The sequence below is a fragment of the Branchiostoma belcheri genome, unplaced genomic scaffold (genome assembly GCF_001625305.1).
Source record: "Branchiostoma belcheri isolate BF01 breed outbred unplaced genomic scaffold, Haploidv18h27 scaffold116, whole genome shotgun sequence".
Classification (NCBI taxonomy): Eukaryota; Metazoa; Chordata; class Leptocardii; order Amphioxiformes; family Branchiostomatidae; genus Branchiostoma; species Branchiostoma belcheri.
Window position 1 is genome coordinate 690,023 of NW_017802558.1, and position 21,993 is coordinate 712,015.

General features: G+C 41.1%; 1 protein-coding gene across 1 annotated transcript in view; it reads left to right on the forward strand.

The window, feature by feature from the left end:
* Positions 1-17,021, forward strand: part of LOC109462422 (chondroitin sulfate proteoglycan 4-like) — a 134,402-nt gene extending 117,381 nt beyond the window's left edge. Inside the window, 1 exon segment of the mRNA XM_019758973.1 lies at positions 13,327-17,021. Coding sequence (XP_019614532.1) covers positions 13,327-15,935 — 2,609 coding nt within the window. The 3' untranslated portion in view covers positions 15,936-17,021.
* Positions 17,022-21,993: the final 4,972 nt, after the last annotated feature.

The following is a 21,993-nucleotide window of genomic DNA, read 5'->3' on the forward strand; positions in this document are numbered from 1 at the left end:
TATTAGCCCAGATCCTGCCTGTGTGTGTGTGTGTCTTAACACCTACGTCGCTGTCTCCTGAGCGGAATCTCAATCATGCGTTCTGTCAGGTGAAGGAAAGGGAGAACAGTGTTTGGGGATGTAATAAACCGCCCTGAGCTACGTAAGCAGTGATGTGTAAAAGAAGGTTGACAGATGGGTACTCTGTACATGTACCAGTGGGGGGGTCTCTGATCTTAAAGAATCATAGTGTGCAACAACAAGGGAAAAGGATACAGCACTTTTTTTGCTCCATAACTTTTTAATGTCCCTTTCAGAACAGGAAAAGAAAGCTTACAGACCAGAACGTACCACAGCAAAACCACAGCTAATTCAGCACCAAGGAGAGCTCTTTTCAAAAGCTTTTTTTTCGTGATTAAAGGACTCTGGGGGCTCTGATTGTAACAATTCGTAGTGGGCAACAAGGGGAAAGCATACAACTTTTTTTTGTTCTATAATTTTTTAATGGCCATTTCAGAACAATACAACAAAGCTTACCACAGACCAGAACCAACCACCGCTAATTCAGCACCAAGGACAGGTGTTCAAAAGCTTTTTCGTGCTCAAAGGACAGCCCTTTGGTACTGTTGACAAAGTTGGAAGCATACAACTTTTTTGTTCTTGACTTTTATTTTTTATGTCCATTTCAGTTCAGAACAGTCAAAGAAAAGCTTAGCACAGCCACAGACCAGAACGAACCACAGCTAATTCAGCACCAAGGACAGGTGTTCAAAACCTTGTGTACATGCCTAGGCCTGTTGTAATTTTTTCGCCCTGTCGAGAACCAACAAGTGACATTGTTGTGGCCTTACAAAACTAAGGTGATACTGGGACAACACAATTTATGTGGGATGACGCACGTTCCCTGTTCCCCATCGATCCACTGCCCAAGGGTCCGGGGGAATGACAATATGCCACGAAAACCATCCCTGATGAAAAACTCCAACCTGTTACCGTTATTATGCCATTCCTGCCTTGACCCTTTGGTACTTGTTCTTTATCAGGAATGAACATACATATGCATAGGATAACTCAAGAAGATCAGGAAGGATATAGCAGAAGCAGCAAGACTCTTATTGAAGCCTGGCCCCATTACTGACTTAGGCCATGTTGATTGTATTTTATGGATGACATCCACACGCACATGAATTTTTGTCCATTTCCAAAAAAAAAAAGAAGTTTTCAAACATACTGTAAATCATACAAAGCAGCTGCAAAATGAGAAAATATACGTCACAAATTGCAGAAAAACATATTGGAAAACGATACTAATGTAGAATGTTGAAATCAATTCCAAAGGCAGAGAAGAAAATGTGAAGAAATTAAAAGGAAGTCTATTATTTGACCTACCATACTTATTTAGTCAGTGTGTTTAGTCATTTGTTTCATCATCATGACCACATAGATTTCATAATGAAGGCAACATTTTTTGCCAAACTTTTTTTATTCGCACACTCGCATCAGATTTGTGGTTCCGAGAGGATGTCATCCATATAGTCAAATCAACATCACCTTTAATATATTGAATCTGCAAGGTACAGGGTTGCACTAAACCAAATTGGAGGGGTGGGGGCCCTTATGTATACAATAGGGTAACAATGCATGTATATCTAGAGAATTGAAAAGATAGGATAGGGCTATCTACATTGTATTAATCAAAGTCCTTTACATGTCACAACTCTTTTGCTAGGAAGAAATATATTTATCACTATTATGTAGCATGACTCTACATTCATTGATTTATTGAAAACAATAATCAGGACTTCATAGCTGACTATCATCAGGCACATTGATCTGTCTCTTGTACTAGTATTTCATTGATATGCATAATATATTATACATGTATACACATTGCCTTTCTAAACTATCTTTAAGATAAGTTTTGTATTTAGCACTTTTGTCTGGATTTTAAATTTAGCAATGCATAGAGGCACATATTGTGGTTTATGAATAGATACTGTAACATAGAAAAGGGTGAAGCAGCAGTGTCTATCATGTACATGTATGTAGTAGATAGGTGCCAATCAAACCTTGAAAGTTGCATAAAAGGAGTGCCTGAGAAAAATGTAACTAATCTGGATAGTCTTTCAACTCATGTTTTGCTGCCTCAGATCTAACTGTGCTAGGAACAAACTTCCACCTGCTGGAAAAAAGGCAATCAAACAAAATACGAGCTGGTTTTAAATGTGAATTTGGTGTCACTAGTAGGGTAAGTTTATCATTACATAAAACCACCTTTTTGTAGCCAATTGATCTAGTCCTTCCTTTTGATGGGTAACCTTTCCTTCGTAGGTGAAGTTAAATCCCTATGGCTTGTACATGTACTCATCTCTGCCAATAAAACATTTAAACGACCTTTAAGGAGAGCAGCTTTTTAAACCACTTGTACTTGGTATACTGGTAAAAGTCCATCTAACTGCTGTATAAGTTGTTTTAATTGTTTTCAAGTGTCATCATCAAACATATATTTTGTATTATACGTCTTCCATTGCCTCAAAAGAAGTCAACCCCAACAAAACTAATACCATATACATGTTCGTTGTAGAATGTAGCAGAAGGTTGGATGTATTCCCTTATATCACTGTATTCTCTTTATCACACATGTTGTTTGTTCTCACAATTAGCCCTTGGACACGTATGTGCAATAAACTCTTTCTTTATAGTTTAAGAAAATGAATCTGCATGATATAGCAGATTCTTTCCTCCATCGTCAAGGCAACGCACCCACCATTCCTCACAGGACTGGGTAGCTGCGGTGGTAAGAAGCCAAGATGTATGACCAGCCCCGGTGCTGTCCGACCCTAATCTTCGGGCCCTTCCACGGTGATGCATTACTCTGCAAACGGCCGATCCATAGCCAGCGAAGGGGTTTAGGGGTCTCAGCAGTGAGGAAGCAATTGCCTGCAGCATTGGACGCATGCTGAGGCATTTCTGCAGCTTAGATGATAGAAGGCAGATACGTGAAGGAATCCTCTGGGAAAGAGGACGGATAAAGGTGAAGAATCCTCCCAAACGTATAGAGTTTGGAGCCGTTGATTCACACAGGATAACTTAAAGTTGAAGTTGGAGGAAGGAGAGGATTTGGTAGAAGAAAATGAGATTGGAAGGGAATACATAGCTTCAGCCTAAGGCTAGAGGCTCACTTCTTAAAGGTGTGAATGAGCACCATGTAAAGAGCAAGTTGTAGTTGTACCGTGGTAGTGATTTACAACTTGCCTGTGGTACAACTTTTTGAAATCTTTGCCAGTACGCCGTGTGACTTACATGTAGGGACCCATGCTTGCATATCTGTACCACCAGAAGTTTTTAGTTCTCTCGAGAGGATGTTGTAAATTATTCAGCGTTGCGTTCAGGGGAGTCGTTACCGTGTGCTTACATGTAGCCGTGCTCATGAAAATCTGAACTGGTTCCTGGTATTCAGTGTGGGAAAGCAGCCTGTTACTGCCGTAAGGGGAGCTGTATTTTTTTTTCTCTTTGCACTACATTTACCTGGCAACTATGTCGTATTGAAGTTTATTCTACTGAGTTGAATGAAATGAATGAAAAGACGAATGAAAGGTTTGAATGAAAGGTTTGTTCATCAAAACACATAGCAGCCATAGGCTAAATTGCGTGTTTCTAGTCAGGTGGTAATCTAAAAAGTACACTACATGTACATGTATGTACTTCCAAACTTCAACATATTAAACTTAAAAAAAATATTAAACCTTATTAAATGGAAATGATTCTTAAGTTTTGATTATGTTTACCGAAGGAAAACATATCGTTTTCCCTCAGGTTCTTCCTCTTCTTCTCCAAACCAATAAGGTCAATGTCACCAGACGTCTATCACCATTGTAACTAGTGTTGGGTTATATTATGTTGCAATTTTAATGCAGGAGGGATTTAGATTTTTGTCCATATATGAATGTGTTTGAGTAAGAATAACAGAGCAGCCATATGCGAAGGTAAAGATTATGCATTTGCTTTGCAAATGTTACCTTTCTAGTTGTTAATCTGATTAAAAACAATGGCTAGGATGTTACAGTAGCGATCTTGGAATAGCTCTCATTGAAAGAGACAACAACATGCAGATTGTGGTGCTGAGTGACTCTCTCTGCAGGATTCATTTATCTATTCAATTGTCTGTTCATTTATCTTGGAGCTGGAGTGCGTCTCCAATTGTGTTCTGTGCAATCTGCAGATTGACCTTGGCGTTGCTTAATCTGTGGGAGTGGAGAAGTGTGTTGTTGTCCATTGATTAGGGCCGACAGACCGTAGCCAATCTGGGTGGCCGTGCTCCCTCCGCATGTGGCCTGACCTGTCAGTGGGGGGAAGGGATTCCTATCTCTTTATGCATCATACAGTCAGGCTGCATTTTGCGTACTTCATTTGGCGCAACGGCAGAGTCGATGCACACGTGAAACGTTGACAGTGCCAGTAATTACGTATGTGCTCACTTTCAATGATCTACATTGTACATCTAATCATTATATTCCAGAAAGATTTCTGTCAAGGATTATTTTACATTGATGTATGGTTTGGTAGCTGGCTGATATCTAGAACCCTTGAGCGAACCACACCTTTTTTTTATTGCAGAATTCATCAAATTTCCAGTACATATATTGTCAAACTTTAGGTGACAATACCACTTTTGAATTAGTTGGTGTTTTAGTTTGAGGTTGAAACAATTCTTTAGCACAGTAGCACAGTCAGATACCTCCTGTCCCTTCCTGCAGAAAAATTTACAGTACTGCAAATGACTTTATGTTCGTGGTAGCAAAAGTTTGTGGTCTGAAAAAGATGGACATGTTTGCGGAACTATACTTTCTTGGTGGCAGCAGGTGCAGCAAAAAGAACGTCTACAAATTAGTTGTTCACAGTAATGATACAGCTGTATGACCAGGAAAACCACAATATAACATTACCGTGAAAAAATGTGATTTACAGTATCCAAACCTCGTTCTTCACTCACGGTGACAGAAAGCTCAAATGTACATGTAACTGACGGAAAGTTCAAGTGCACCTGTAGCAACATGAGAAAATCTGCTGCCAACCTTTTAAGTACAATCTATCGGCGAAGGAGACCGGGGGTCTGGTTGGAGGCGGGATGGAAAGTTGGATATCAGCAGGTTGTAGGGCCAAATTAAAGAATTGATTATGGCCTCCTCATGTGGTCAGAGGTGCCATCGATGGCAGCACCTGGCCTGCCTACAAATTAGAGGCAGCTCCGACTTAATTCAAGTGTGTCTGGGAAGGAAGGGCTCGAGACAGGATAAATGAAGGTAGAAAGGGATACAGATGAGGGTTTAGGTAGATGTTAAGTGCAGGCAGCTGCGAATCTGTGAGTTTCCATTTAAAGGGTGCTTCATTTCCTGTTGAAACACTTTTACTGTCGAAGCACTGTAGATAGAGAGGAGAGCAGGCCTTCTTGAATAATTTCCAACTTCCCTGTGCCTGCCTTAGATTTGGAATGGCACTGGGAAGTTGGAAAATCTTATTAGATCTGAAGTCTAATATCTTTCTAACCGTCAAAGTGATGTGTTAGCAAATGTAAAGTGACCAGTATTTGATACAGTCTGGGAGTTTAGGCTTCAGGAAATGTCAATGTGCACAGGACATTTTGTGGAGCTGTGACTTTTAACCTTGTAGACAACCATAAAACTATAAGTTTTGCAGCCTCAGTCACTACTGCAATTATAGTCTAGACAGATCTTGATTTTTCCTTCATGACATTCACAAAATCATGGATATTGAAGGACAGAGAAAAAAAAATCTGGCACCTTTTGAACAAAAGATACATAACTGATACACACTGATGTCTTGTTTTGTTTTGTTTTGTTTTGTTTTGTTTTTACCATACCACTTAGACCATGCTTATTTTATTATAATGATGACATCTGTGCAGGCATGGATTTTCGTCCATCCCTCCCCCCAAAACAAGTCATCAATCATACTGTAAACCATACAAAGTAGCTGCAAAATGAGCAAGTACATGCCGTAAATTGATGAAATATGTCAAATGATACTGATGTGGTAGAAAGCTAAAATCAATTCCAAAGGAAAAAAAGGGGAAGGAATTAAAATGAAGACAATTTTTTGCCATACCGCACTAGTCATTTGTTCAATCTTCATGACCACGTAGATTTCATAATAAAGACAATTTTTTTTTGCCAAACTTGTTTTTTCTTTGCATGCTCACATCAGTTTTGGAAGTTCCCAGAGGATGTCATCCATGTAATCAAATCAACATGGCCTTATTGAGAACAAATGGGGAGAGCCCTCACAGTTTCCAATATTAACGGTTTGGTGCTCACTTCGGCAAGAGCAGAGCAGTCTCTGCGGTACAGTAATCAATGGCAATAAAGTTTCAAGAAACAGCTTTTGTGTTCACCTGGGGGAAGAATGCCATAAAAGGAAGTCTTCTCTTTTATATGTGCTAATTAAGAGGACATGATTTAGCCAAAAATGTCGGCATGTGTTAAGGTACTTAGCTGCACACGCAAATGGTGATCCCTCTATTGATGCCCAGTATCTATTCTTGCCCGCAAATGGTGTTCTGGAACCATATGAGGCTTACAGTTATGTCAAAGTCACCATAACCAATGCGAATTGGAACAATAAATATTTTAGAAAATGCCAGACTTACGAGTAATTTCTTGCCAATGGCATGCGGGTGTTAGCTAATAACAGGCACAGTGTGATAAAATCAGTAAATTGTGTTTTCATTAATTTTTATGGTTTCATTTACATTGAATAATAGGGACATCATATATACATAAAGCAGACTAATAAAGCTATTTGTTTTCACCTTCATACTTACACAAATTAAGATGATGTCCTTTTTGTATGATTTATGTTGAATTTTCAACATTACATGACAGTAGTTTCCTAGCTTCCCCCTTTCTTATGCCTTACAGATGTCTACTCCTATCAGGCAGGCTCTGTTCTCTAGTTATTCATTACCCTGTCAACTGTAACACCAGACATGTATCTACTCACTTGGGCTTAATCAAAAGGTTACGTATTCAGGATAATTAGATAATAAATCCAAACAGGTACTTATGTGCATTATCATGAAAGGTCAATCATGACACTTTTAAACTAGACATATTTCTACATATCTATTACAACTAGGTTGAAGATGACACTGGATGCTTTTTGTATGAAAATTTCATTTCACCACCCATACATGTGGCGCATTGCATATTTTCCATGGAGTAGATGCACTTGATCTATTTTCAAATCCGAAATCTAAAGAATATAATCTTGCCACATACATGTAGGAACAATATAGCCCATTTGATCTAAAATCAATATATTTGTGGTGTTTCAGCGGGATATTTCTCATTGTCAGTGGGGTTATTACACCTGAAATATTAAACCACCAACATGTATATTTGAAGTTGGCGTGTTCCATGGCTGGTGGACGAATGGCATCTTGCTCTGACATGCTTCAGAGGGATTCAATTGTGAAAAACAGGCTCCTAATTTGGAGTCATCTGTTCCAAGATCACCGTAATTCTTAACGGCGATAGAGCTTGGCTTGCCGGCTCCTGCAGTTGGGTTTTCAATTAAGCAGGCTTAATCATTTATGGTCGAGTTTGGGGGAAAATTTGAAGGCTGTAAAAATTGTATGGCCTGGAGAAATGAACCCACCATTGGTCAGGCTCGGCGGCAATAAATATGTTTACCTGTGCAGGCTATTTCAAGTCGCTGTAAAATAAAGAAAATATATTGCAGCAATCTTTAGCTGTTTCAGGAGAGTGTTAAAGGATATTTCTTAGTAGCCACACAACACTGGGGCCATGTCAAGGTTATACCTAACCTGCCTGTATAAGGAGTTGTAATGGCTTGAGGTATTTTTTGTGGGGACACTGCATCAAGATATTTCAAGGATTACATTAACAGAGTCAGTGCAATGGCCAAGTGGGTAGAGTGCTCGATTTGCATTCGGTATGGGTCGTGAGTTCGATCCCCGGCCATATCATACCAAAGACTTTACAAATGGTACATACTGCTTTTGCTGCTTAGCACTCAGCATTTGGGAAAGAGTATGGGAGTTGAACATATACCACTACCAGTGCACTAGCCCCCTGCTGTAGTGATTGCACTGCTGTACATGTGTGGTCCAGTGCTATTGAAACAGAGATGGGCGCCACCCTATGTGTCACTTGATGCGAGAAGGGACTTTTTTTAAACATGAAGGGAAACTAAAGTATTTACATCTAAAAGGCAAGATCATCATTGCCAAATGACTCAAAGAATACTACATGAGATTAACCAACTGAGTGTAAGTATCAAAAGCAAAGCAGCACATGTTCCTGAAACATCATAATGCACAACTAAAGCTGCCCGGCTATAAGACTTAAACGTATAAATGTTAGGCAGTAACATTACAATGTATAAGCCATGTCAAGGCTGTGCGAAGAGCTTTGCCAATCACATCTAGATTGCTTATACACTGAAGGGTCATCAAAACCTGTTTCAGCACCCATTTCGCAGGACTGATTTTTTAGCATTAAGAGATCACTCTAGCTCCATCCATTTGTAAGTTTGGTACATCCATTCACCCAGCCTTATCCTTGTTATCCCCTGATGGTAGATGATTCAAAGACGAGTTTCCAAATGCTCTTAGACTGATTGCAACTGCCAACACGACGATTTAAAGAAGAGCCCGAGAATTCACTAGGCTGCGGTAAATGCCCAAATGCTTCAGCCCAGCAATTCTGGCATCTGTCTTGAGTGGGACTAAAAGTCAGACCAACCCAGATGGAAACTCATTTTAATGGACTTCAGACTCTCGGGCAAAAACAGTCACTCGAGACAACCACTTTACTCCGTCTGATGTATGTTCCTTCCCCGTGTGCATATCACCATAAAGTCTGGTTTCACAGTAGGTTCATGTCTGGGCAATGTCAAGGAATCCGTTGTAAGTTGGAAACTTTCGTCACAGCTACACTTCAGCAGCAAGGACAGGACTGTAATGCATCTGATTTGATTATATGGATGACATCCGCACGCGCACACGAATTTCCGTCCATTTCTAAACAGAAATCTTCGACCATACTGTAAATTGTACAAAGCAACTGCAAAATGGGTAAATATGTGCCATATGCCATAAATTGCAAGACAAATATTGGAATATTACTAATGTCGTAGTATGCCAAAACCAATGCCAAAGGCAAAGAAGAAAACGTGAAGAAATGACAATTAGGCCTATTATTCATCATATTGTACTCTGTGTGTATTGTACATGTAGTCATGTTTAACCTTCATGATCACATAGATTTCTTCATGAAGGCATCAGTTTTGGGGTTCCCAAAGGATGTCATCTATGATATTATCAACATGGTCTAATGTCACAGAATCCATCCTAGGTTGGAAAGTATCATCACAGCTATACTTCAGCACCAAGGACAGGACTATAAATGCAACTGCAGCATTTTTCTTAATTTTCTGTCTGTTATATTTATCGAAATACAAAGATTGCAAAGTGACCATGTTTGCAAGTGTCATGCCCCATCTCTGTCCAGCTGTTAGTCATGAAATGGCTTTTCCCATCATCCCATGAACAAGATTCAAATAAACATGAAAACAGGTGGTTTTCTAGATCTGGGCGTGTGGATTTTCTTTGTACAGACTTAAAAGCCAACAATTGTGTAGCGTAGGACACGTAGCGCTGGATTTTTTTAGCACAGAATAATTTACATCCCTGAAAGAAACTTAATGATGTCTAGAAGTAGCAATTGACCCCAGGGTTTCGAAGTGCAGTTGCTATCAAAAATTTTCCACCATATGATGATATCGTGGTGAACTTAAATCGCATGTAAATACATATGTTGTAAAGCAACTCCATTTGTGAAGGCAGCGTCTGTAAAATTTGAATGATTAGCAAGGCTGATTCTGGGGAACTGCGATAATTCTAGATAGCTGTGACGAGAATTTAAATGAGATTGTTTTCATACTTGACTAATATATTTATGGTAGGGTGTGTGTGCATGTGTGTGCATGTGCATGTGTGTGTGCGTGTGTAAGAGTGCCAGCGAAATAATAACGTACAAAATGATCTATAGCCTAGGGCACCAGACTACTACCAGACTACATTGTACTTTAAATTCTGGTTTTGCAATTTTACATCTATGAACAATACCTTCATCGTTGTTATATGCTATGCTCCATATATCTTTGTGTGGTGATGACATAGATTTACCTGCATGTACACCTAGCACTTGAATGTGATAAAACTTTTACGTTGGCATGACAACTCAAGAACAGTAGTAAATGCATAGTAAAGACTTTAAGAACGTACCATCTGTATGGCCTGTAAATGTGAAGATGTATATAAGATTCTGTAGTTAAGGTACAATATACCTGCATGTACTGACACATTAAGCTCTCTGCTATACCTCGCCAGTACTGAAGGATAGGAATTTAACAATCATCTATTAAATCTGTCACAAGCTGTGTGGATGGGATTTGGGGTGATTTTAGGATAAGCGTACATCATCGTTTAGCTTTAAGTGGTAAGCTCACATATTGAGAAGACTGATTCAGAATTTCAAAAGAACAGTATGCATGGCACTACAATGTATATGGCCGGTATCCTCTATTGATGTTTACCAGTTGTTGTTTACCTTTGAATACAGCAGAAACTACAAGAAAACTTGCGGTATTACTGCAATATACTGCAGTTTGTATGTAGAAATGAGAATATCCCATTGTCTAATATACAAAAAGGCAAATGATTGATCAAATGTGGTGAAATGGTTTTACCGTGCAGGGTGCCACTTAAACTGGTCTGTGTTCCTATCTCTACATTTATGATCTCCACAGGGAGGGTGGCAATTTCCAGGCAATTATGGCGTAATCCAGAAATTTTTAGACCATTAGACATTGTAGTATTAGTTGTAAAATCGAAGTTAGATTGTCTTGCTTAAGTGTTAAACGTACTCTTTAACTGTTGTATAGTGATGAAAATGAATGAATTAGTGTATTAGCTTACAGGATGTATAGTACATAATCTTAACATTTCTGAGGATGGCATATGTTGCCATGAAATATGTTCTGTTCTAATTTTCTGACATATGGTTAAAAGGTATCTTCATGGAGAACTTACATGTATTATTTTCCTGTGAGTTATTTAGAAATTCCATTGCTAGCCAACTGACATTTTGAAAGCCTTGCTACATGTATGTACATGTATGGGAGTTGTTGTCTTGGCATTACAAAAGAATTCACCATGGCCTCTGTTGAATCTTTGGTCAAAGTTTCTTTAGAATTGCACACATTTTTTCCGACAAATATTTAGAGATTATAGACGGGATATCATCCTTGTATATGCAAACAGAATATGATACGTTCTGCCAAAGTTATCATTATATATTCAGTGCTGATGCAAGGCCTGTCAAATTCATCATCCCCCGGCACTTGTTAGTGTTTCCAGAAATTATTTCACTACTCTTCAAGGCCAAGGAGAAAAACTTGGCTGCTCAAATCGCGTAGCGGAATTTCATTTCCATCCACAACATCTGTTCCGTACTCTGATGGGTTGCCAAATTTAGCGCCACCGGCACCACCTGACGGAATAAAGCAGATACAGTCTGTTACCTATGCATATGTGTCTTTCACAATTCATTGACTGCAGCTACAAACTTTGCCATGGCAGAAGTGGAAACTACAAACATGTAGAGCCATTTGTTAACACATGAGAAGTCATCACATGGAGCCTGGATTAATGTACAGATGTCCTTTCCTGAGGCAGAACTTGGACGCTAGCCCCGCTCGCTTTATATCAATTACTGGTGATGCTGGAAGAAAGGGGCCCGCCATCCCAAACTGGTATTGGGCTTGATATCCCAATCACACAAAGAGCATTGTGATGTAGTACGCAAGGTTGTGAAGAAACCTGAGCGGTGTAAATAGTGCTGCATTTAAGTGGGGTGTCCTGGCCAACTGTGATCAATGGATACAGGGACTTACCTAATGGGATGAGGTCTGTCTTGAATGAGATCATGAATCAGTATCCGGTAGCTATGATTAGTTTATAGTACTGCCTTGCCATTTTTTATGGGCTTTTGTTGTTTATGGACAAACCCTAGAAACATATTTTTGTTGAGGTTGTGAATAATTGAGGGGGAGAACCTGTTTTTATCATGATTATGAGGCAGAACACTACTGGCCCAGGCATTTCCTCCAACTCATTGTCAAACACATCTGACAGAACTGGTTCCGATTGATTAAACTGGGAGCAGTGGCAATTCCTCCGGGCCCTTGGGTAACTGTAATAATTTTATCTAATTTCATTTTCACATCAACAGTATCCAGAGGGATTGATCCCGCCTGCAGGGACAACTTATGTATGTTTAATATTTCCATTTTTTCATCATTAGGGATGACCACAAGGAAACGCATCGTCTGAAAGTGGCTGTGGAGCGAAGTTGCTGTCAGGGATTGGTTCCTTATGTAAAGATGCTAATGTTATTATATTATGCTAATGCTGATTTGAATACATAACTTTGATTATGCATTTCCAATCCGATTGGATGTAGGAAATCCACAGGGTCCTATCACGACTGTAAAGACCCCGCATCTGGATGAGTTAATGTATTAAACTCTCGGAGCGGGACAGGTGATGAAGTGAAGCGCATATATTAGACCTGTACATCTCAATCCAAGCCTGAAATCAACCTGCCCTGGTCTTTAACAATCCACCTAAATCATGTGGCCTGAGGACATTAGCTGGCCTTCCCACGTGGGGCGGCAGACGCTTTTAGAGTCATGTTCCAACTGACGGTACTTGAAAGGAAATTAAGGTTCATTGATTGGAAATTGCAGCCATTGAATGTATTGGTGTGGAGGGGTGCAGCTGGTGGCCCCAGTGTGATAGTTAGCGGAGAGGGGGAACGCCGGGTCCATGGACATGACGTACTGTGGGTCTCTCTTATTCTGCTGATGCGGTTTGCGGTGGAATTAATTTGGAGTTTTGTTACTACAGGATGGCCGGGTAGGCAAGGACGCCGGGCCGCGGCAATAATTATTGAGACTGATTTATCTCCCTGCTCCGTCATACGACAATAGGCTGCAGGTGACAGCATGGCTGTGAGATTATCAGTGGGCTGGGGGAGCGCGTGCCTACGCATGTGCTGTTTAATTACCTGCGAGAGGCCATAATGCTGGAGGAGAGGCACGGACGGCAGCAACGAGCAGTCTCTTGTTGGAGAACCACAAGGCGACGGATCATGCATTTCTCCAAGGACTACTGCAACTGCCCCTTCCTCGTTATCTGTTGCCTTGGAGTATTCCTGCTGACTTTTTTCATTTCTGCAGGTGCGTCGACGGGAGGCTTCCGCTTTCAAGTCAACGACGGGAAGAACATCGACGATCGCAAGATCTTCACCATCACGGCCAAACCCTTGGTTATCTCGCTCCAGAACAATAATGAGCTGAAAGCATATCCCCGGACTCGGCAGGTGCTTACCGTGCAGAACCTGAAGGCGGTGACGAACGATCGCAAGGGAAATAGAACAATCGTGTTCACGATCACGTCGCCACCCAAGTTGGGGAAGCTCGTCAAAGTGCTTCCCGACAATAGCACCGTGGATGTTTCCTCCTTCACGCAAGAGGAAGTCAATAAGGGAGTGATTGCCTACCTCCACCGGACATTATCAGAGGACTCCTGGACACAGGTAGACCAATTCATGTTTAACGTTTCCTCCGCTCTAGCCGATGCTATCCCCGAACAAGTGTTTCAGATTTCTATCTTGTACAACAATGGGAATGTAGTCAATCAGACTGAACTGTCGGCAAATATTGGATTAACAATTACCGAGGGCAGGGGTGGTACAATTTTGATGGAACATTTGGATGCCTCAAACTTGCTACGGCGTGCAGGGGGAGAGCAGCTGTCTGATTATGTTGTGAGATACAACCTGACGAGCCTGCCCAGAAATGGGGTCCTCAAACTCAACGACCAAAATATCTCCAGGCCTGTTATGCTGACGCAAGATAAAATCAACCAAGGGCAGCTCAAATACAAACACGATGATTCAGACACTACTGCCGACATGTTTGAATTCTCTGTTTGGCTGGAAAAAAGGGGGTTGGCAACGTTACAAGAACAGGCACTGCTGAAGCAGAAAACATTGGTTTCTGAGAAATTCAATATCAGTATCTCTCCAGTGAACGACCAACCATTTAAACTGTTGACCAAGAATCCTTCCCTCCAGGTTGTTCAAGGCTTTAGTACCACTATCACTTCTGAGAACTTAAACACAGTTGACCCTGACAATCCTCCCTCAGACATCATTTATAGAATAATCAATGGTCCAAATAATGGTTACCTTGCATTCCTGCAAAATTCATCAGAATCCATCAGGACTTTCAGCCAAAAAGACATTAATGACGGAAAGTTGGTTTATATTCAAGATGGCACCCCCTCGAGGGGAGTGTTCTACTTCCAAGTTTCTGATGGAGTCCACAGGCCTCTCTTTAAGCTGTTTAATCTGGTTGTTGTGCCCGTGTCAGTGTCATTGGTCAACAACACTGGGGCAAATATCCTGCAAGGTAGCAAGAGTGTGGCCATCACAAGAAATCACCTCAGTGGGTACACAAATGGCAAGAGAGAGAACATCATGTTTCAGGTTTTATCCCCGCCAAAGTTTGGTAGCATCATGTTGGATAATGTAACTGTGTCAAGGTTCAAGCAAGTCGATGTGGACAGAGAAAAATTGATGTACGTCCAGAGAGTATTATCTGAGGGCATGGATAGTTTCAAGTTCACCATGTACTCATCTGACAGTGTCCTGTCTAATCAAACATTCAATATAACAGTTGCCCCGAGGTTGAAGGTCAATGATCAGAAGGTCACCCTGGGGGGTTGGGTGCATCTAAACAAGGACTGGATAGATGGAAGCGAGCTGGAAAGCTTGACGGGGTCACCCCCAAAGTTCCGAGTTATCGAAGACCCTACATACGGTCGGCTGGTGGACTCAGCTACGTTTGTGCCGGTTTCTGAGTTCACACAAAGGGACCTGGAGGCAGGAACTGTCATGTTCTTGGTAAACATGGTGAACATAACAAATAAGGCCAGCATCACGGACATGTTCAGCCTGCTGGTGGCCGCCGAGGGGGTGCAGCCGGCCGTGGCAAACGTCCGTGTCAAGTTGTTACCGCCCAAGGCTCGCTCCGAGGAGCTAGAGAGCACCACAAATGCAACGTTCAACGAATCGAGCGTAACAGACACGTACCCGGTTGGTTCAGTAACAGGTGTCGACACAAATCTCATTGACGAGGACTCCGATATTACCGATGGCATCTTTAAAGACCCAAATGTCATTAACAGGGGAGGTAAGCCCATACAAGATGGTGTTGATGAATTCACACAAGGAAACATGCCAAGATCAACAGAGCCATCGGTGGGGTATGGACAAAACACCGGCATAATCAACCCTCGCATCAGACATGACAACCTGGCCGTTGTCATCCCGATTGTTGTCATATTAGTCCTCCTGATTCTGATCGTCATTGCGCTTGTCGTTTTCCGTATGAGAAAGAGGGACAAAAGGAGAGAAGACCTTCCAGACGGAGTGGTGTCCATACCTCCGCTGAATCCAGAGAGCCCAGATAAACTTGGCTCCAGCCCACCGATGCTTCACAGGGGCAAGATGAAGGGCGAAAAAGTACCCGAGGTCGTTCCCATGCACACGACATTCTCGTCAAAACCAGAGTGCAGTCCGACAATGCCATGCGTCAAGGTCACCCCACTGTCAGGGGAAGATCACAAGCAAAAAGCGGGTTCACCAAATGGGATTTCCATGACCAGTTTGTCATCGGGAAGCGAGAAGCTTGGTTATGACTGGAGTGGGGTGGACCCAGAACTGGTGTCCCACTGCAGAACAACAGCGCCCACACTCAAAAGGAACCAGTACTGGGTATGAGGCAGGGCAGGGCAGTAGGACAGAGAGGTAGGGGTAGATACATTCCATGGAACAATGTCCCAAGCACTAAATGCTTTATCTTGCACCTGTTTTTATCAAATGTTTGCATCTTATATTTAGCTACTTTTAAATTCCAAAAATGTGTTGTTCTCAAATTATTGCAAATAATATGTGTTTTGCTGAAATAACTGCAGTTGAAAGAAGCAAAAAATGTACTTAATATGTGGATAGTAGTCTCTGTTGTTACATAGAGCTCTCTATTATCATAATAATACAATGTACATGTACTTCCAAGCTACATCCAGGACTAGTTTAGGTATTGTGGTTAGTATTTTGTCTAGCATTATGTTAAGCTCCCAGTTCACACCACATTATGAAGGAAAATTGTTTTTCTGACTCCCCCTGAACCATATACCGGCAGTGTTTGTTATTTAAGAATTCAAAGTTAGTGTTATTTAAGGGGAAGGTTGAGGCACAGTGTAATCAGTTTAAAAATTTGTGTCCCTCTGTCCAGCTGAAAAATTTTCATGAAGCCTGTCTTCAATCAATACACTAACCTGTGCCTTTCATCCAAGCTCCTTGCAACCATTATGTTGACAGCAACCCCCCCCACCACACACACACACACAGAGATCATCGGGGACTAAAAACCACAGGACTGTATAGTGCATGGCTCCAAGTTGAACTTTTATTATCAATTAAGAGCTAGAACGGTAATGGAAAAAGAAGTTACACGTCTCCACATGATGATGAAAAAAAATCAGTTGAAACTGAATGAAAAATTCAGAGAAATGATTTATACACAAAGTTGGCCCTCTGCGCTCCAACTTCTAACCCTGCAAAACATTGTACCATCCCTTTAAAAACAAGTCAGACATAAGTATGAAATGAAATGTAGGTGCCCATTACTTGTCTCATCTATCACAACTGTAACCAACAAGTCCTGATGACGCACAAGCATGGCCTATAGGCAGGAGGGGAGGGAGGTGGTAAGCAGTCGGCAGAACGTACTGCACCTGCGCGAAACCGTAATGTATTGTACATAGCACTTTGGCAGAACATCAGATTATTTTTATATTCTCATATTATAAGGTCATATTCGCATATACATGTATAAGGTTAACACCACGTTTGTAGTTTCCAAATGTTATGTTGAAAAGATATCCTTTGCAACGGGCAAAATTCTAATACAACAGTGACCAAACATCCAACGAAAACCGTGAAAAACCAGGGTTACAGTACGTTCTTCCAACATGCCAGGCTGGGATGTATGCATGAAATCAGGAAACACACCTTATTACGTTTTGGGAGCCTTGGGTAGCCAAGGATGGTGGGCGTCGTTAGGATTCCATTTGGCACGAGGCGGCCCAGATATGGAGAAACTTTTGCAAACATGTCGGAATCGTACCTAATGGCCTTGAAAGAGGCAGGAAGGCTTGGTCACGGTGGAGCCTGATCAATCAGTCTCCTCCAGCTGGATCAAGGAAATACTCCTGGGGAATCAATTCCTCGGCAGGAACCCTGCTACATGGTCCAACCTGTTACCCATTACCATTAACAGACTGAGCTGGAATCCACTTCGCTGCTGGAGGATACAAGTAATGGCCACTGCACTGGGGACTTCAGATTATTTTTGCCCCTAAAGGTGTTGTTATGTACGCAGAAGCAAATTCCCTGATTTTTATGTCTGTCAACATTCCTTGGGTTTGATGAAGAATCCACGACCAGTCTTTCCTCAGAGTTTCTTCAGGGTAACCTGTTATCTTCCTAACAAAATGTCTCATTATTGTAAAGCTCTGTATAGAAATTGATATAATGCACCGTCATAATTCTGTGTTTATAAAGTATCTGTTTATAAATCTGCAGAGCTCACTGCAGAGTTTATCCAAACAGGATAGAGCTCCTGAAGCTTGGATTACTTCCACATCAAAAGCTAAACGTTTTCTCCCACTTCTCCTTTACAACAAAAAGATTTTTTAATATTTTAAAATATATTCCACAGCTTTCTAATTCACAAAACTGTCTGGCAAAACTTTAGACTGTAAATTCTGTTCCTCTGCAAGCAGCTCCACAATAACAGTATTTATAGTGCTTTGCACTACATGTCTTCCCCAGAACATTACCTACTTCTGACGAATGGTTGCCTTCAGGTGCAAGAGGTTGCTTTCCTGCTGGGATTATCCAACCCTGCAGACACAAATGAATGTCAAATGCCAATGTTACAAACATCCATAATTCAGTTCCCAGGCTTCCGCTAAAGCATTCAAACTTCACCAGAGGCTCCAAAGTGCTTCTGTGTAGCCGTGAAGATCTTCTGTCAGCGAGAAGAAAAGTGAGGCTATTATTGATGAAGTTTTAGGATTCCCTCTTCCCAAAGGATATAGAAATGGCTTCTTTTGGCTGTTTGTAATATGGAGGGCCCTTATGCATGTAACTAATGACTCCTTGGGGTTTCTTTACACTTTCCTTGCCTTTATTGTATACAGATATTAGATACAACATGTACGTTATGGCTCAATGTCAAGTGTGCTTTCTGCATTAACCAGTCTCCAGCAAGAGTGATGCATGGCTCTTGACTTTGAACTTCTTGATGTCTTTACACAACTGAGTGTTACAAGCACTTCAAGGAGAGATTGGTAAGGGCCTTAAGATCAAGATTTGTTTTGCGTTGCACTGTATGTTGATGCTTGGTGTATGTTTTACTAAAACAAAGCCAGTATCGGAAAACTCTTGAATCCATTTCTCAGACATCATCTCATTTCCTGTTAGTGTTAACGAGATAGATCGGTTCCAATCTCTTCCCTCCGAGCTGCTCCTTTTGTGGGAAAATAGGTCAGCCGTGATGCATGGAGCAGGGTGCATTATGGGTGGAGTGATGGAGATTGAATGGAGAGATAAAGTTGGGCCGGGAAAGGAACAAAAGGTGTTCCACTGCAGGAGCAATTCCTGATTGAACTGTAGGTGAGACAGACAAAGGAAGATTGGGAGGAACATTTATTGTAATTGAAAATAATAAAAACAACAGTTGGCACCTTGACACCATCAGATGGAAATGTATACAGTATGTACATTTGAAGCACACATCCAGCATCCAGTGTCTTGTATCTGTAATAAGTACTTGGATGCAGTTTAGTAAGTCAAAAAGGAAAAAAAGGGGTGCCAAAGGCAAGAGTTTTAAATTTTCCAAACGGCAAACTGCAATTACTTTTTCCCCAGATTTTAGCAACACTTTGATATTCCAGAGACGTTACATGTACCAACACTATTATGATTGAAGACAAAAAGCAGGGAAATGTTCAGGTCTCCCTTTTTCCGCGAGAATAGCTATTGGGATTTCATGGCTAGTTAGGCTGAAAGGTTTCCATTGTTGATCTAATTGTATGCGGTTTCAAACTTTGATTCACTACTGTGGGATATGGGCATTTAAACCGATTGCTTAATCGTTTCAGGACTTCATCCTGTAAAATTTCTTCATTTAAAAGAAATGGTTCTATTAAAGACATCTGTGGGAGAGAAAATAGGATGGTATTTGGAAAATGGTCAGGTGAACTTTTTGTGAAGAGAGCATTACTGGTATAATAATCTGGGGGCCATTTAGGGATATTGATCGGGTGGATAGCAGGGCCCCCAGGGTAGCACACTCAGTGGATTGCACATTACCACAGGAAAGTTTTGTCAACCTGTCAAAATGAGATGCAATTACTGCTCGGCTGTACCCCAGGTTTTTTATATGCGGACTCAGATGCCCGCTCCAAATTATTCTTTCAGTTTGACTCATGGAAGATGGTGTGTGCGTGCGATGAATGTGCTGGAAAGTTCTGTGACTGCACCGCAGGCAATGGAAAATTGATTTTTCTTCCTCCCATCCCGCAGCAAGATGACATCAAATATCTCCAAGGTTTTCAGGGTGTTTGAAAACATTACTGGATGTACTGCCCATTTATTTTTTACTCAGAAATTCCAGATAAAAAAAAGACCCTGTAAATCGTTTTTCTCAGCTCTTCACAAATAAGAGACATGTAGGCAGTCTTGTGTAGATTTCTCCTTTCTATCTCTTTGCCGAAGAATTAAATCTGCCATTGAGTGTTCTCAACAGACGCAAAATTGGTGATATCCTACAAGTAATTTTACCGATGCCCACAATTTCAGCGTTTCTAAACGATGTTAAAGATATTTTTGTCATCATGGACACTACTGTGGAGTAGGAGAAATGATAGATATTGGTGTAGCTACAGTTGTATGATCTCAACCTTACTAGATCAGCGCAAATTTCGTAGCCGGCCTTCTTTCTTTCCACGTCTCCACGCATGGCAAGACATGAGGCGGCCCTTGTGGCTCTCTGTTCTCCTTCCCATGTAAAATTGATGCTATCAGTCATACGGGAAGATATAAGGTCTTTGCTTGAATTGCTTTCTCCAGGTTTAATGCCATTAGGGATTGAAAACTGATGATGATACATGACACCATGTTTTATTATTATGACACGGTGTTATGATCTTGTTTATTTGATACTTTCTACCGCATTGATGATTAAATGGTCCTGTCGTAATCCGAAAGACTTCAGAATCTAGGTACACCCACTCTACGTGACACACAAGTCAACGACGATTCATGTGAAAGAAATACACAAAGGCACAGCACTGGTACTTTTTGCAGATCATTTCTATCGAAAAGGTTTCTTTAGAATGTCCCTTGATGCCACGATGAAATTATTTCATTATTTTTGGCAGCCTCCAGTTACAGAACCTGTTGCCGAGAGAGTGATGGCACCTCAGATGATTGCACTTATCTGTCTGGGAGATTAAAATTCCATCCCACCCGGATTGATGGCCACTATCTTGTGCATACACATTCTTTATTCAAAGAAGAGCAATGATAAGATGCTGTGTTTTAGTCCCAGGCGATATTATTGGCAAGCATGTAGAATTATATTATTCATAAAGATTCATATCAGGGCTTGCATGCAGCTTGAAGTTAGAAGTAGCCGTTGGAAAAATAAGTGTTGAAATGTACTAATTTAAGTTAAAACTATTTTTGGTCAAAAAGTTATTTGGAGCTTGCTTGTGATGCCATTGATTGGTATGTACCACCACCTTTATTCCTTGAGATAGGAATAGGCACAAGAACTAATCCGGCTTTAAAAGTTTGGATTGTTAGGTAAAAAGTCTGAGCATCCACAATAAGGTTGTACAGAGGGAACAGTTGGGCCCAGGCACTATCTAATCACCTGTAATCCCTTTTGTACAGCAAGAGCAATTACAGCAATTGTAGTTGAGAGCAATTCAGCAGATGAGCTTGACCCAGGATGCCCTCCCCTGCATGCTTCTCCAGACTAATTACTTGTGCCCTTGTGATAATTGGTCCCCAAAGGGGTTTATCTACAGACCCCTCTGAGATTCATAAAGCCATTTGTCAATGCTATCATCCCTTTCTTTAAAGCTGCGGCTATAGTGACTGGCTTTTTTCCAAAGCCCTAAAACTAGCCAGGAAGCATCTCTCCTTGGTGCTGAATGACAATCCTGTTATCCTTCCTTGGTACTAATTGGTATTATCAACCGATCGCTTGTCTAAATGAAGTGTTCTCACCTACCTGTAAGATTTGGAGTGATTAGCTGTCAAAACAATTTCACTGAGGATTGATTGCTCATCGCATTATCCATCATTTATTAGCTCTTATGATATTTGAGGATGAATTATTTGAAACACGTACAGTATTGCAAGACATGGATGTCTTTTGAGACATCTACGCTTCTGTATGCAGTACATGTCCTAGCTGTCAATGTTGACAAAATGTTGTCATATTCTCAGAGCTTAGAAGGTAAGAACATCATAAGACTGTGGCGCTAATTTATTATGATCATTTGATATGATTCATATCCTCCCCGGAGGCCAGTTGACCCACTTTCATTAGTAAGGGGGGCTGCGTTTCCCCACAAACAATGGAATGTATGTCGTCCCGGTGCCAAGGGTCAGCGGCGGGAAACATTTCTCCTAAATTGTCCATGCCACCAGTGAAGTAGATTGGTTCCAAACATCTGGGCCCACCATCCCCGGGGCT